The 14,053-nt window shown below is 56.7% G+C and overlaps 1 protein-coding gene across 6 annotated transcripts in view; it reads left to right on the top strand.

Moving 5' to 3' along the window:
* The window catches only part of RARA (retinoic acid receptor alpha), a 46,840-nt gene that overhangs the window by 14,144 nt on the left and 18,643 nt on the right, over positions 1 to 14,053 (top strand). For 4 of the 6 annotated variants that reach the window (XM_003414710.4, XM_064271104.1, XM_064271106.1 and 1 more), the window contains exon 3: positions 12,938 to 13,086. In XM_003414710.4, the coding sequence (XP_003414758.1) occupies positions 12,938 to 13,086 (149 nt within the window). Of the gene's footprint in view, positions 1 to 6,588; positions 7,283 to 12,937; positions 13,087 to 14,053 lie in introns of those variants that run through there. The other 2 variants (XM_064271107.1, XM_003414711.4) reach the window with 2 other exon arrangements.

Here is a 14,053-nt window from a genome sequence, read left to right as displayed (position 1 = left end):
ACCCGGAGAGGGTGGCTGGAGCTTGGCTCCTGTCCTTGCTGGGTTCTGTGTCAGACTAGGGAATGCTTTGCTCTCCCCTGAATGTTGCAAGTTTCTTCCTCTTTCTTAGAGGTGGGTGGGCAGGGCTTCCGGGTCTCCACCCCACCCCTATGACTTCCCACCCTGGTAGCCTTCTCACCCAGGGTAGGGGCAGGGGTGGGGTGCCCACATTTTGGGCAAGTGTAGCCTTTTCTGGCTCTCCCCACCCAGGTTGGGCAATACCCCCTTCCTGCCCCTGCTGTGAGCCACCAGCCTGTTGGTTTCCCAGCTCCTCCCTCTTTCCTAGTAAACAACAACAACTTCTCTCCCTACCCAGATCCCCAGCTTCTCAGCTTCTCCGTGACCTTCCCCTTTTCTGGGACCAGAGGTGTGGCCATGAGCCTGAGGGAGGTAGGATGCTCCCTCCTTCTCCAGCAGGGTTAGGCGGGGCCTGGCCACTGGATCTCCTCAGCTCTGGGCAGCCGAGCATGGCAGATAAAAAATTCAGGAGCACTGGAGAAGGAGACAGCTTTCTCTCCCCAGCTGTCTTCTGGGGCTGGTGCGGGGGTCAGGCAGTTCCTAGGAAATGGTGACCCCTCCTTCCTGCAGTACAGTAGTATGCTCTGGTCCTCAACAAACTTTTTGTAGGGAACCTCACTGATGAGGCTTCTTTATCCTACTCCCCACCAAACAAAGGCGCTGAGGTGGTTCCTCCTTCATCTCACCTTCTTTCCCCCAGTGGGGAGGGGGCTGGGCCTTTGGTGTTCTGGGTATACCCTTCAGAGACCCAGTGGCCTGTGGGATAACAGAAGTCCTCTCCAGGTCACTGTGGGGAGGGGTGGGTGTTTGTCCTGCTACCAGTCTCCCAGGGAGCTAGAGCAGGAGGCCCCAGAGATGCTGCAGGACTGCCCCCCAAACCAGCCCCTAGCTGGGACCTAGTCTCGAGGACTGGCAATTACTGTGGAGGTTTGAGATTCTATGTGCATTGTGGGAAGGGTCAGGGTTCTGTGTGCTTTGGGAGAGGGTGTCAGGATTATGTGTACTTTAGGGGTGAGGGGTCAAGGTTGGGTGTGTGTTGGGAAAGGGGTTAATGGGCTTGTGTGTATTGGGTGGAGAGGGTCAGAGAGTTGAGCGTGTTTTGGAAGAATCAAGTCAAGCACCAGGGAGGGGATCTCAGCTTGTTGGTGTGTTGGGGTTGGGGTGGGGTAGCTTAGGGCATAGAGTATGAAGGGGAGTGGTATGTGGATTGTTATATGTGTGTTTGAGGAGGGAGGGTCTCTATTTCCTTTTTTTTTTTTTTAATAATTTTTATTGTGCTTTAAGTGAAAGTTTACAAATCAAGTCAGTCTGTCACATATAAGCTTATATACACCTTACTACATACTCCCATTTACTCTCCCCCTAATGAGTCACTCTTGTAGGCTGGAAAGGAAAACTGCCCTGCCTTGTTTGTTGCTTGCCCTCAGAATTCAGGGGCAAAGGGGTCTGACTAGGGGGCTTGGAGTACGCAGTGTGGCTTAGTGGTTAAGAGCTTAGATATTGGTGCCGGTTCTGGGTTCGAGTTCTGGCGTTGCTGCTTGCTATGTGTTGGTAACCTTTCTTAGCATGTTTCCTTGTCAGCCTAACAAGAATATTACGAGAACTTCCCTTAGAGGATGAGAATTAGGCAAGAACATAGACGTAATGACCTTAGCTGCAGCCTTGTGTGTGATGGTGGGGGTGCAGCGCCTACCACGTGGTAGTGAAAAGGAATTCAGGCCCTTTCTAGGTGGGAACTGGAGAGAAGGAATACCTACATCTGTGGGGCACCTACTGTGTGCTGAGGACTTTGTATATGTTGTACAAATCTTAATCCTTACAGTCCTGGGAGTGGGGCTTGGTTCCCATTTACACATGAGGAAACCGGGGCTGGCAGAGGCTAAGTGAGGGCAGAGCTGGGTCTGTGGGATTGATAGCTGCAGGAGGGGCTTGTGGGGGCACTCCTGTGTGTGGAGAGCCTTGGGGGGGGTCAGTGCCATTGTTGACACCCCTCCCCCATGGCAGAGACCCTGCTTCTTCAGTCTGACCCCTGTCTTCCCCAGTAGGGGGCACAGGGAAGGACCCAGGCCACACTCCCTCTTCTCTGTTTTAGATGCTGAGGCTGGAGGGAAAGGGAGACTAGAGGCCAGGAAGATCCGCATCCTATCCTGGAAGCTGCAGATACAGTCTGTTAGCAGCCGTCCCCAGCCCGGAGTCTGCCCGCTGTAGCCTGTGGAGTCTGCAGAGCTCAGTGGGTACACTCCTTCCAGACAGACACAGAAGGAACAGAATGGAAAAGCCACAGTTGTTATTCTTATTTTGTTTCAATTTGGGGAGTAGGGGCAGGGAAGTTGGAAGCACTCAATAGAGGAGCCTGGTGATGAGAGCCCCAAAAGAGTGGATCAAGACTTTTCTGTCCACATACTTGCTCTGTGTGCCTAGGACTGGGGGATGGCCACAGGATCTCTGGGTGTGCCCCTTCTCCTTGTCCCCCTTCTCTGCCACTTCCTCCCCTTTGCAGTCACGGAAAGCATCCTGGAGGAAGGTGGCTGGGGCCTTTCCCAAGCCAGCTGCCTGTGCATCCTCCCTCCCTCTCCCTACTCTTTCCCTGGACAATAGGAGGGACAGCCCAGGGGGAGGGGGTATTGCCTAGCAAAGGCTTTCATAGGGTCCAAAATGCAGAATCAGCCAAAAGACTATGATCTGGGGCTTTGAATGAAAATGGGGCCCCTCACCTTTTATCTCCCAGCATTGATAATGCACTGGCCCCCTCATGGGCAGGATCCCAGAAAGGGCTGGGGGAGGGGACAAAGGAAAGGAAGCCTGTCGCCCTCTCCACCCCATACCAATTGACATATGCTCCTGAGGCTACTCCCATGCAGGGCCTGACTGCCCTTTGGGGGTAACATCTGAGGAAGGAGGAAGTACTTCTCTTCTCCAAATCATTTTGGGGTGGCTCAGACTGCTTCCCTCCTCCAGCTCCCTCCTCTTCCCCCTCCTAGGAACGTGGGCACAGTACTGGCTAGGTCAAAAATAGAGGCCCTTCCCACTTCATTTTGATTTCTGGGTTGCTGGAAACCCCAGCTAGCCCATAGACCACAGCTCCCTTGGGCAGAAGTCTTAAAGGACACCTCTTCCTGCTCGGCCTTCAGCAGGTCGCCCTACCTCTTTCTGAGTCTGTTTCCTCCTCTTTAAATCCCTTCCTGGCTGGGCCAGTTGCTGTGAGGCCACTGTGACCCACTTGCTGGCCAGCGCTTGCTGGCGAGGGCTTGGATGAGCTGCAAGTATCTTGCAAGGGCAGTGATGATGGGGTGGAGCTAGGCATTGTCCTGGGAGATAGTCACCCTGTACTGGGACCCAATGTCTGCCTGGCACCGGGCCTCATGACTTCCTGTTTGTTGGGCCTCCAGATAGGGTTGGGGACAGGAGGGAACCCTGCCTGGCATAAGGTGGCCAGTTCAGCTCAGCCCACATGTGCTGAGGGCCTAATAAACGCAAAGCCCTGGAGAGGGGTGCGGCTGAAACAGGCCCCAGAACTGCCTTTTTCCCTCCTCCCCCACTGCCCTAGGACATGGCGTTCTGCTCTGACCCACTGCACGACCTTGCTCTTGCCCAGAACAGCCATCTCACCCCACACCCCCAGGTTCTCCTCCTGTCCTGCTCTGGAAATACTCTCCATCCTTTAAGGAACATCTTGCATGCTGCCTCTTCCCAGAAACCTTTGCAAATGTTTCCCCCTTTTTTTGCCACACTGTCTCCCCCTTCTTTGCATGCCTATGGGTCCTTATTTTTTCTCAAATAACACTCATTTACCACCTAGTTACACTACCCCGTCTTGTTCCTACTGTGAATTGCTATCACTTGGGAGGCCTGTCCCTGATCATAAGTTCTTTGATGGCAGGGACAGGGTCTCGGGTCCCTTAGTGCCTTGTAGCTCTGAACACAGAGCCTGGTGCATAACTGGTACCCAGGAGCTATATCATTTGGGAGGAAAGATACCAGGGTCTGTGATTCCTTGGTAATCTCATCTACTCCCAATGCTTGCATACTTGCTCCAGGCCCCAGCCTTCCAGACCTCATATCTGAGTCCCACACCCACCTGTCCCAATAGCCCAGTGGACTTCTCTCTTTTGCGGTCTCAGGAGGAACTTTGCTGTTGCATAAGCCATACACCAGAACGTCCTCTCTGCTACCTCCTTTCCCATCCCCACATTGATTCTACCTTCAAAGGATCTCGTGACCCCACCTTCCTCTGTTCATCACCACTGCTAATTTCCTAGCCCAGGCCACCATTTTCTGTTGCCTGACCTGTTGCAGTAGCTTCTAACTTGTCTGTTGCCCTCCTACAATCCATTCTTTCCACAGCTGCTAGGAATATCTTTTGGGGCTATTAATCTGATCTTGCCTCTCCCCTCCTTGGAACCTTTCTGTGGCTTCCCATTGCATTTAAGATAAAATCCAAAAGCCTTATTGGGGCCTTACAAGCCCACCTGTTCTTGTATCCCTTTTTCTCTTGAATTCTCTGCTCCAGCCACCCTGGTCATTTGTCAGTCCCTTGAATTAACTCACCAACTTCTGTAACCCCAGCACCTTTGCACACACTGTTATTGAGACGGTACTCTGTCCTACTCTGCCTGGTTCACTTCTACTCCTTCTTTAGGTTTCTGCTTTATTTTGAGGTCTTCCCTGATCCTTCAACCTAAATTAGGTACCTCCATTAATTTTCCTTTAAAGCACACTATGCTTATGTCATAATAGCACTTGTCTCAGTTTGCATTTATATATATGTGTGTGCATATATGTATATATGTCCTGGTGGTGTAGTGGTTAAGAGCTGTGGCTGCTAACCAAAAGGTCGGCAGTTCACATCCACCAGGCGCTCCTTGGAAACCCTATGGGGCACTTCTACTCTGTCCTTTAGGGACAGTATGAGTTGGAATCGACTCAATGGCAATGGGTTTGGTGTGTTTTAGATATATATATATATATATGTATACATGTATGTATATATAATTTGTGATTATTTGCTTAATGTCTGTTGCTCTGTAAGGTATACAAGGTCAGGGACTGTTTTGCTCACCAGGGTATCCGCATAGGAGGTGCTCAGAAAATAGTTTTTCTTGAGATACAATCCAGTTGGCCTGGCATGGTGGGAACATGGGCTTTGGCAGCAGAAAGTTCAGATATTCATTGTGCTCTTCATTGGTAGTGTGACCTGGGAACACCCACCCGTAGCTTTGCGGAGATCTCAGTTTATTTGTCAAATAGGAGTAATGCCCATTTATGTCTTGGAGTTCCTGTAAGGATTAAATGACAACATACATGAAGAACCTGGCTACTAGAAGAACATCCTTGGGAAGCATGTAATTTCCCATTCCTTTCTTTTTCAGAGGGAGGGAGCTTCGCAACAGGGTAAGAGGCGGGTAATGGGATGCCCCCTCCTCTAGGGTCATTCCCTCCTTCTAGGGAGCTACCTAACCTTGGTTTTTATTCAAATGAAATAGGCAACCTTGGGCTTCTGGGAGAAAGTGGTCAGCTGGAAGGCACCAACCCCCTCCTTTTCTCTCTCCAAGGCTGGACTGTGAGGTGGGGGCCCCCATCCTGGTTCCTGGGCTGGGAGACACTCTAGGCAGAGGAAGCATGCAGAGCAGAGCTTAGGGAGGAGAGCCCCCTCTATGTGTGTGTGTGCCAACAGCACCCGCCCGCGCTGCCTTGTAGGGTTCTGGCGGGCGGGAAGCCGGAGTCACACATGATGTCACAGACAATGACACAAGCCGGGTGTCTCATTCCGACACAGCGCCCCGGCTACGCAGTGTCACACCCCGGACACCCGACATGCCTCGTTCCTGGCGCTAACACTCGGTCGCTCACACCGCAGCCCTTACCCTCCCGTGTCCTCTCTCCCAGTGTATGGAGGAGCCGGCCAGGCCCGGCTGGGCAGGAGACCGGCCGGCCAGCCCCGGGGCAAGGCTGGTGAGCCGGTGGTGAGCGGGTGTTGTCACAGGCGGCGGTGGGTGGGTCATCCGGAGGTGAGGCACCGCCAGGCGAGTTCAGCCGTATTATATTAGGCAAATGAGACCCAGGCTAGGTGGGGGTGTGTGTTAGGAGGCGGACACCGAGACACCACCGCCTCCTCCTGCTCCCCCCTGGTTTGGCAGGGTATTGACCAAACCATCTGGGAGACCGGGAGGCAGAACGGGGGTGGGTGAAGACCCCCTCCCACGTCTGTCCTTGCCTCGGCCCCGCAGCCCACTCCTCTTCTGGTACCCTGCCTTCGTCTGTACTCTGCTTACTCCTCCTCTTGTGCCTTTCTCCCCTTCCTCCCCCTCTTTTCTCCTCCCCTTCCCAGGCTCCCAATCCTCTCCTGTCCACATCCCGCCTCTCCCTGTCGTTCCCTGGTTCCCAGCGTGTTGCCCTCTGCAGCCAGACCCGCTAGGGAAGGGTTAAGCCAGGGGCGGTGCCTGAACCGGGCGGGGTGGAGGGGAGGGGGTGGGGCCTGAAGAGGAGGGGGTTCGCTGTGCTGGGGGTAGGGGGCACGGCGGGCACTGCTGGGGACCCAGCGAGGTGCCTGCTGCTACCCCGGGCCTCGGTGGAGGCGGAGCCGCGTGGGTCCCCACCCCCACCCGGAATCCTCACCCGGAGAAGCCCGGGAGCCCCGGCTGGGAGGAGGAAGTGCTCGGTGACCCCCTCCCGCCGCCCTGCGCCAATCCCACCCCCTGCCTGCGGACTTGGGGAGCGGGTGGACTCTGCCTCGGACACCAGGAGACTGAGACGGGAGCCCCTCGAGGTGAAGCCGCTGAGTTCCCGGGCCTCCGCCAGGCATTCCCTGGGAGAGCCGAGGGACACCCTCCCCCCAGCACGCACAACTTCCACGCTTTTCACCTGGGACTAGTGGAACTGCCAGCGGACTTAGACTCGGGGACTTAAGGGCAGGGGGCGGCTCCCTGCCTGGGCCACCAGTAGAGGTGGGGGGACGTGTCCCTCGCCCCCAGCGGCTTTCCACGGATGGCGCCCACGGCTGAGTGAGAGGGCGGTGCAGGACTTCCCCGCCCGGACCTCTTGTCTTCGCGGGGGAAGATGTACGAGAGTGTGGAAGTGGGGGAGCTCACCCCTTCCGCTAACCCCTTCCTAGTGGTGGATTTTTATAACCAGAACCGGGCCTGTTTGCTCCCGGAGAAAGGGCTTCCCGCCCCGGGCCCCTACTCCACCCCGCTCCGGACTCCGCTTTGGAATGGCTCAAACCACTGTACGTACCGGCCTCCCCTCTCTCATTGTAGGAGCTGCTGATGGGATGGGTGGCGGGGCCTTCACTCCTACCCAGGGATGCGAGCCTGGGGCACGTTGGTGGCTTGTTCCGACCCTTGACTTTCTCCTTAGTCCCGTTTGCTCAAACTCAGATGTCCTTGCTGGACAATTGGCGCGCCAGCCACCAACCATTGGGTGCTGTTTCTGTTTTGTTAGGTCTGAAGAACTTTGGGGGTTCTTTCTTTCAGGAGACATTCGTTCCTCTCTCCTCCCACTTCTTTCAGGGAAAATGAAGCCCCTTTCCCCCAGTTTATATTTTCTTGCTTAGAATCCAGTGCTTTGAAGCTGAGTGGTCCTTTCTCCCACCCTAGAGGGAGGGGTGAAGGTCCTGTCTGTGGGCTTGCCTGCTCTGAGGAGGAGGGGCCTCCTTCCCAGATTCTGCTCCTACCAAGGTCTGAGGGAGAGCCCCCTCCTGTGCAGCAGCTGCTGCCCCCAGCCCCTGCTCTTTGGACAGTAGAGTGTCAGGGGAGTGCTGCTGGCAGTGGGGTGTGACAGAAAGGGGAACCTGATCAGACACCCGGCTGCCATCCTAACCAGTCCTTACACCTTGGGAAGGGGCACCTGGTCCATCTAGGGATTGTCCTGGCCCTAGACACTTGGTTGTCATCTTTGAGACTCCTGTCCCAGGAGTGGTGAGAAGCTGCTCTGGTGGGGAGAACCCCCCTCCCCCTAGTCTGGTTTGTTCTCTGGGGAGAAGTTCCGTTTTATGGGTCTGGGGCTACTCTGGAATTGAGGAATGCATCTATTCTCAACCCTGCTGTTTCCATTTGTTACCCTCTCTACAGTCAGGGATAGGGCCAGTCACTGGACTGTTACTTCCTAAGAGGGATGCTGCTAAGGACTCCTGGTGGCCTGGTCACCTTGCTCGCCTGCTGCCTTATCTGGGTTCATGCTCCTCTGGAAGGGAAGGACTCTGAGCATCATCACAGGTGCTCTCAGGGCTGGGGTTACACACCTGGATTGTTCATACCCAGCTGTGAGCCAGTGTACCCTGGGTGGGAGTGAGCAGGTGCTTGGGGGTTATTGTTGGATAGCTCAGGTTTCTTCCCCCTACCCTGCTCAGGGCTCTGTTCTCCCGGGAGGTTCTCCCACCCTCTGGGCCCTGCTGCCTCCCACCTGCCTGCCAGGGAGGAGGGGTGAAGTGAGTCTCTGGGGGGCCTGGCAGATTGGAGAATGGTTGAAGGGCAAAGTGCGTACCTCCAGGAAGAGAGAACTGAGGTGGAGAGGCACCCCACCTCTGCCCTTCCTAGGAGCCACCTCTGCCGGGCCTTTGCTATTGTTCTGCCCCCTGACCTTTGCCTCTGGGTCAGAATGGGGCTGGGAAGCTGCAGGAGGAGGTAGGAGAAGGTGTGAACTTCAGGAGAAGGTGTGAGCTTCTGTTGACTTTGGGAAAAGGGAGAGATGACAGGTGTGAGACCAGGCTCCTTCTTCCATTCTCCCAGCTTTGGAGGAAGGTCCCCTCCACGTCAGGGCTAATAATTGAGACAGGCTGCTAGAGTCACTCCTTCTACCACTTTGGTGGCTTTTTCTAGAAGACTGGGGAGAAGCTGGGATCTGAGACCTTGGGCTCCAGTGCCTAGCCTTTCCTTAGCCCAGGAAAAGATAGCTCTGCTACTCCGGGTCCAGAACTGGTGTGGAGAAGGAGCTTGGAGAGTTGGGCAGGCAATGGGTTTGGTGAGCCCTGCTTCCCCTAACCCGTGGGCACTGGGAAGTGGAGACCTGTTCCCCACACCTGGTCTGGGGTGGGCTAGAACTGGAGGCTGGTGTTCCCAGCCCCATGTGTATGTGTGTCTGTGTTGGTTGGGATGCCAGTGTACTTCAAGCCCCTAGGCTGTGGGTTGGGAATGGTGGGGTGTAGGGGTTGTTCTGAGGCCCAGGAATGGCCTGGAGGCAGAAACTGGGCTGGGGTGGGGGTGCAGGGGGGTGACAACCAGACCCTGTCTACAGTACATGGGATTAATGTCGCTGTCTTGTAAATGTGTGGGAGGGTCCTAGCGAGTGTAGCCACCCTCAGCCCCCTCAGGGAGAATTCTCCATTCCCTCCTGCCACCACCACCAAAGGTGGGAAGAGAGGGCAGGCTGGCCATGGGAGGAGACTTCGTGGGTCCTGCAGGGCACTGGGACCTTGTTTCCCTCCCCAGAGCCCCCATTTCGGTGCAGTGGAGGGCAGGGGGCGCACAGGATGTAGCTTCCCCTCCGTCCCCCCACCAATCCCGCCGCTCACGCCTCCGCCCCACTCCCAGACGTCCAAGAATGTGAAGCACGTGGATGCCCGTAGTAGGGGGAGGGGAGAGATGCTTATCGCTGGCCGCTGGGCCAGGGGCCCGTCTTCGCAACGCCCAGAGCAACCCCCACCCTCTCGCTGTGCCCCCCTCCCCACCCTTCCCCAGGGGCTGCGAGGGGAGCGGGCGCCAGCTGGATTGGGAGGGGAGCCGCTGGCCGGGGGCCCGGCTGATTTCCTGCTGATCTCCTCCAGGAAACCGGCCCCTGTGCGAGCCTGCGAACGGTTCTGGGGCGTGGGGAAGCCGAGCGCTCTCTGCCGCCGCCCGCTGCGGGGGGAGGGAGCGGGGGAGGGGCGCCCTGGCAACTTTGGCGGGAGGGATGTCTGGCTTCCTGGGCCGCTGCCTGCCCTCCCCTCCGCTGGGCGCTGGAACTTTGAGCTGAGAAGGTGTGGTGCTCCTCCAGCCTTCGTCCCGCAGGAAGAGGAGAGATTTGTGGGCTGGGGCCTCTGGGAGGGAGGTTAGCGGGGGAGGGAGGGGCCAGGCCGTGGCGGTCCCTCCCCCATTCGTCATCCCCCTGGCGGGCCTGTAGGTGCAGGGAATTACGGTTGTGTCCTGACTCTTGGAGAGGCTGTGAGGCGTCCGGACCTCCACCTGGGCCCTCCTACTGGGGAGGTGGGGACTGGGCCAAGGCCCTGGGTTCAAAGGACAGAGCGCCAAACCTCAGAGCTGGGTTACCTGGGCGACAGGTGGCGATGTGCTGGCAATGGGGGTGCAGCACGTCACAGCCTCCAAGGCGGCCATCTACTGCGGGGTGAGCTGAAATGAGGCCTCACCCAGCCCAAACTGTAGGCCCCCCCCCCCCCCGTCCCACTCAGGTCATTTCTCTTGTCCTGCCAAAAAACAATTTTAAAAAGCACATTTTTTCAGCTTCATAAACACCCTGTGGACTTTGCCTTCGCTCCAAATTCCCGCCTGGTCTTCCCTGGCCTTAGAGCCCTCTCCACCTCATCCCAGGATCCTCTGTGTCTTCCCATGCCCCACCTTCCCTCTCTCCACCCCACGTTGTACCCCAAAGCCCCCTGCTGTCCTTGCTCCCCCTCCAGTCTGGTCCACTTTGGAGGCGGGCCTCGGGGGCGGGGCCGGGGCCAGGGCAAAGGGCGGCCCAGGCTGCCGAGGTCAGTGCCTTCCTCCTCTGCTTGTTGGAATGCTGACCAGGATTCTAGGCCACGGCCCCCCCCCCCATACCCCCTTGTCCTTGATACCCCCCGCACCAGCCTGGATTGTCTATTGTTACCACTTTTACGTCTTGGAAAAAGTTAGCACAACAAAGGGCTTCTTTGTCACTCACCCCTCTGCCTCCTGGCCTCACCCAGGCCCCCCAGTCTCCCTTCACACCAGCTGTTCTCTGGCCTCTCCGCCTGTCTGATTTGCTTGTCTGGCCTCATGGAGAACAGCAAAGGGGTGACCAGGCCAGGCAGTTTGGTGTCGGGGTGAGGAGCAAAAGGGCTGGGCGGTCAGTCTGCTGGACTGGTAGGGATGTGGGCATTGGCTGTCCCTTGGTTACGGGTTGGTCTTTGGGTGGGGAAAGGATATAGGGCCACAGCAGTGCTGGACACCAGGGAAGTGGTGCCCAGTCCTACTAAGCCTGGGAAACCCTGCCAAGGTTGTTGGCCTGGTCCCTGTTGTCCACTGCCTGGCAACCATGGTGTGTCTGCAGGCAAGGAGCGAGGGTGGTAGTATGCAGCAGACTTCCAGTGTCCAGGCACTTCCCCTGTGTCTGGTCTTTGGGGCCACATGACCCACCACTGTAAGGTGCTTGGACCAGGAACTGTGGGCACCTTTGAATGCCAGAACCTTGTATGCTAGTGGATGGGGTGGGGCCGGGTAGGATCGGGGATGTGGGAGAAGGCATGGGAATATACCACTCAGTGAGGCATTCTCTCCCATCCTTGGCCCCGGACAGGTGGACTTTGTCAGGTGGCCCCTTGGGAGTCTAATTGCGTCGATCATAGTTCAAATCCTGTGTAGTCTAGCCCTCCCAGCCCCCATCCTTGCTGCCCAGGGTTTGGGCACAGACAGCCCCACCACCCAGCCCAACCCTGTTCCACTGTTCGTTCTGCCTGGGGCGATGGGCATGGAGCCAGGCACTGGGGAGGGTTTGGCAAGTGGGAGCTGCCCCTGCTGGCTGGGTCACCCCTCATTGCTGCCCTCTTGGTGCTGAATAACAGGAGGGAAGGGGGATAGTAACCCGGACGTAGTATTGAGGCTGGACAGACAGACCATTGATGAGAACAGATCCCCTTTGTCACACTGCCTCCCCCACACTGGAAGCACCCAGCATGATGGACTGCAGGGACCCATGGGGACTCTTCTCCCTGTCTCCAGGGGGTCCCTCTGCCCATCTCCGGGAGTCCCGCCTGTCCTGCCCCAGCTCTGGCAGGGAGGCAGCACATAATGCCTTTCTTCTTGGCACACCCTAGCCTTGGGTCCCTGGCCGGGGGATTGTTTGGGCGGAGGAGGGGCTGTGGCTGCTGGCAGGGCGGGTGGAGGGGGGAGCGGAAGCAGAGGGGTGGGGGAGTGGCCGGCTTTGAATATCCTGTTGACCCCAGTTTCCTCTGCCCCCAGCTTGTGTCCTCTTCCCTCCCTCCTCTTCAAGTCTTAACTCCTTCCTAACTTGGGGGAGAGCCGGCCTGGCCGCCTAGGGGACTGGGCTTTATACCCAGCTGACTCCCGCCCCACATGCCCAAGTGCAAAGGTGTGCACGCAGCTAAAATCAGATTTAGGATCTTACCTTTCTGATTTTGAAGGCCTGGGAGTGTAGAATGGGAGTGATAGGGTGCTGGAGGCATCATGGGCAGCCTGCTTCCTTTGAAGTCCTGGCTCTCCCTCAGTCTGTGTCCCTGCCCGCAGGGGCAGATAATCCAGTAAGCAAGGTAAGCACAATGCTTACCTCACGTACCAGACAGATCATCTGTAGTGAACAATTCATTTCACATCAAGAATGTGGTGAAACCCATGTGAAATTGTTCACTACAATTACTAAGTAAGCACAAGTAAGCCTGTGGCTACCTTGTTGACTGGGTCGTCTGCCCCTGTGAGGGACTGTAAATTTAGAAAGAGGCCTTGATTCTGTAGGAAGGTGCGTGGGGTTGGGAGAGAGACAGATGCCAGCCATGCCTAGAAGGAGAATCTTTAATGTGATGAAAAAATGTGAAATTGTTTGCTACAGATGATTTGGTAAGCAAGGTAAGCACTATGCTTACCTTGCCTAGTGGATAATAGGAGCTCTGCCTGGGAAAGATCCTGAGGCCAGGTAGGGTGTTCAGGAAGGCCACCTGGGTCTCTGACTGCCTCCTCCTCTCTTCTCTCTCTAGCCGTTGAGACCCAGAGCAGCAGTTCAGAAGACATAGTGCCCAGCCCTCCCTCACCACCCCCTCTTCCCCGTATCTACAAGCCTTGCTTTGTCTGTCAAGACAAGTCCTCCGGCTACCACTATGGGGTCAGCGCCTGTGAGGGCTGCAAGGTAAGTGCAGGGGTCATTGGGAAGGACAATCCTCAGATAAATGAGATGTACCCACTGTCATGTTCTGGGAGTATGAAGTTGTGGGTGGGTGGTCCCTGAAGCTGCTACGCTTTCCGAAGGAGGGCTGCCTACAGTAGGACCCTCCTCATAGATGAGCGGGGGTCCCCCAAACCAGAGGTCCCCCCGACCCTGTCTGAGCTCCTCTTTCTGCCTCCATCCTCCAGCTGGCAGGGCGTACACCCACTGCTGCCACCGCTGCCCATGTTGCCATGGTGAGCTGGCTGCCACTTGGCTCTTGGCTGGGGACCCAGGAGGCTTGCCCCCGGCGGCCCTGCCCGAACCTTGCCATGGCAGCCTGGCAGGAGACAGTTAGCAGCAGGCACCCTACCCTGGCTTCCCCTTCAGGTCTCCAGGCTGTGGGCTCCCCAGTGTCTGGTTGGGTTTCCCTGCTCCCATGTTAGGCTCCAGGGTACAGATGTGGCTACCATCCTCCTAGCAGCTCTGGGCCTGGCTTGTCCCTCTCTCCCCAGGGCCTGAGCCTCTGTACTTGTTCCCCCCAGAGACTGAGGCTCAGGAGCTACACAGCTTTGGAACTGGAGGTACTGGGCCACCACCCAGCCTGGAGTGGCTATCCTCAGGTGTGGGGCAGTGTTCAAGGGCAAAGCACAAGGCCTCAGGCTGTGTGTGTCTGCCTGTCCTGTCTGGTTGTTTCAGGTTTGTCCTTAGCCTATCTCTGGTTATTCTGTGTGGGGCCCCTGTGGAGCCTGATCTATCTCTGCGATTGGTCTGTCTGGTTAGCTGTGTGTCTTGTAGCTTGGTTGCTGAGTCTGGGTGCATGTATGTGCACGTGTGTGTGTCTCCATCTCTCTGGCCAGCCCATATGTCTCCCTCCTTGGCCTCTTCCTGCTGCATTTTTTTTCCTGCATTCTGAGCTCAGGGTTGTGGATTCCAGATCTCTGCCTCTGTC

The sequence above is a fragment of the Loxodonta africana genome, chromosome 18 (assembly GCF_030014295.1).
Source record: "Loxodonta africana isolate mLoxAfr1 chromosome 18, mLoxAfr1.hap2, whole genome shotgun sequence".
NCBI lineage: Eukaryota > Metazoa > Chordata > Mammalia > Proboscidea > Elephantidae > Loxodonta > Loxodonta africana.
This window is presented reverse-complemented; position numbering and strand designations above follow the sequence as displayed.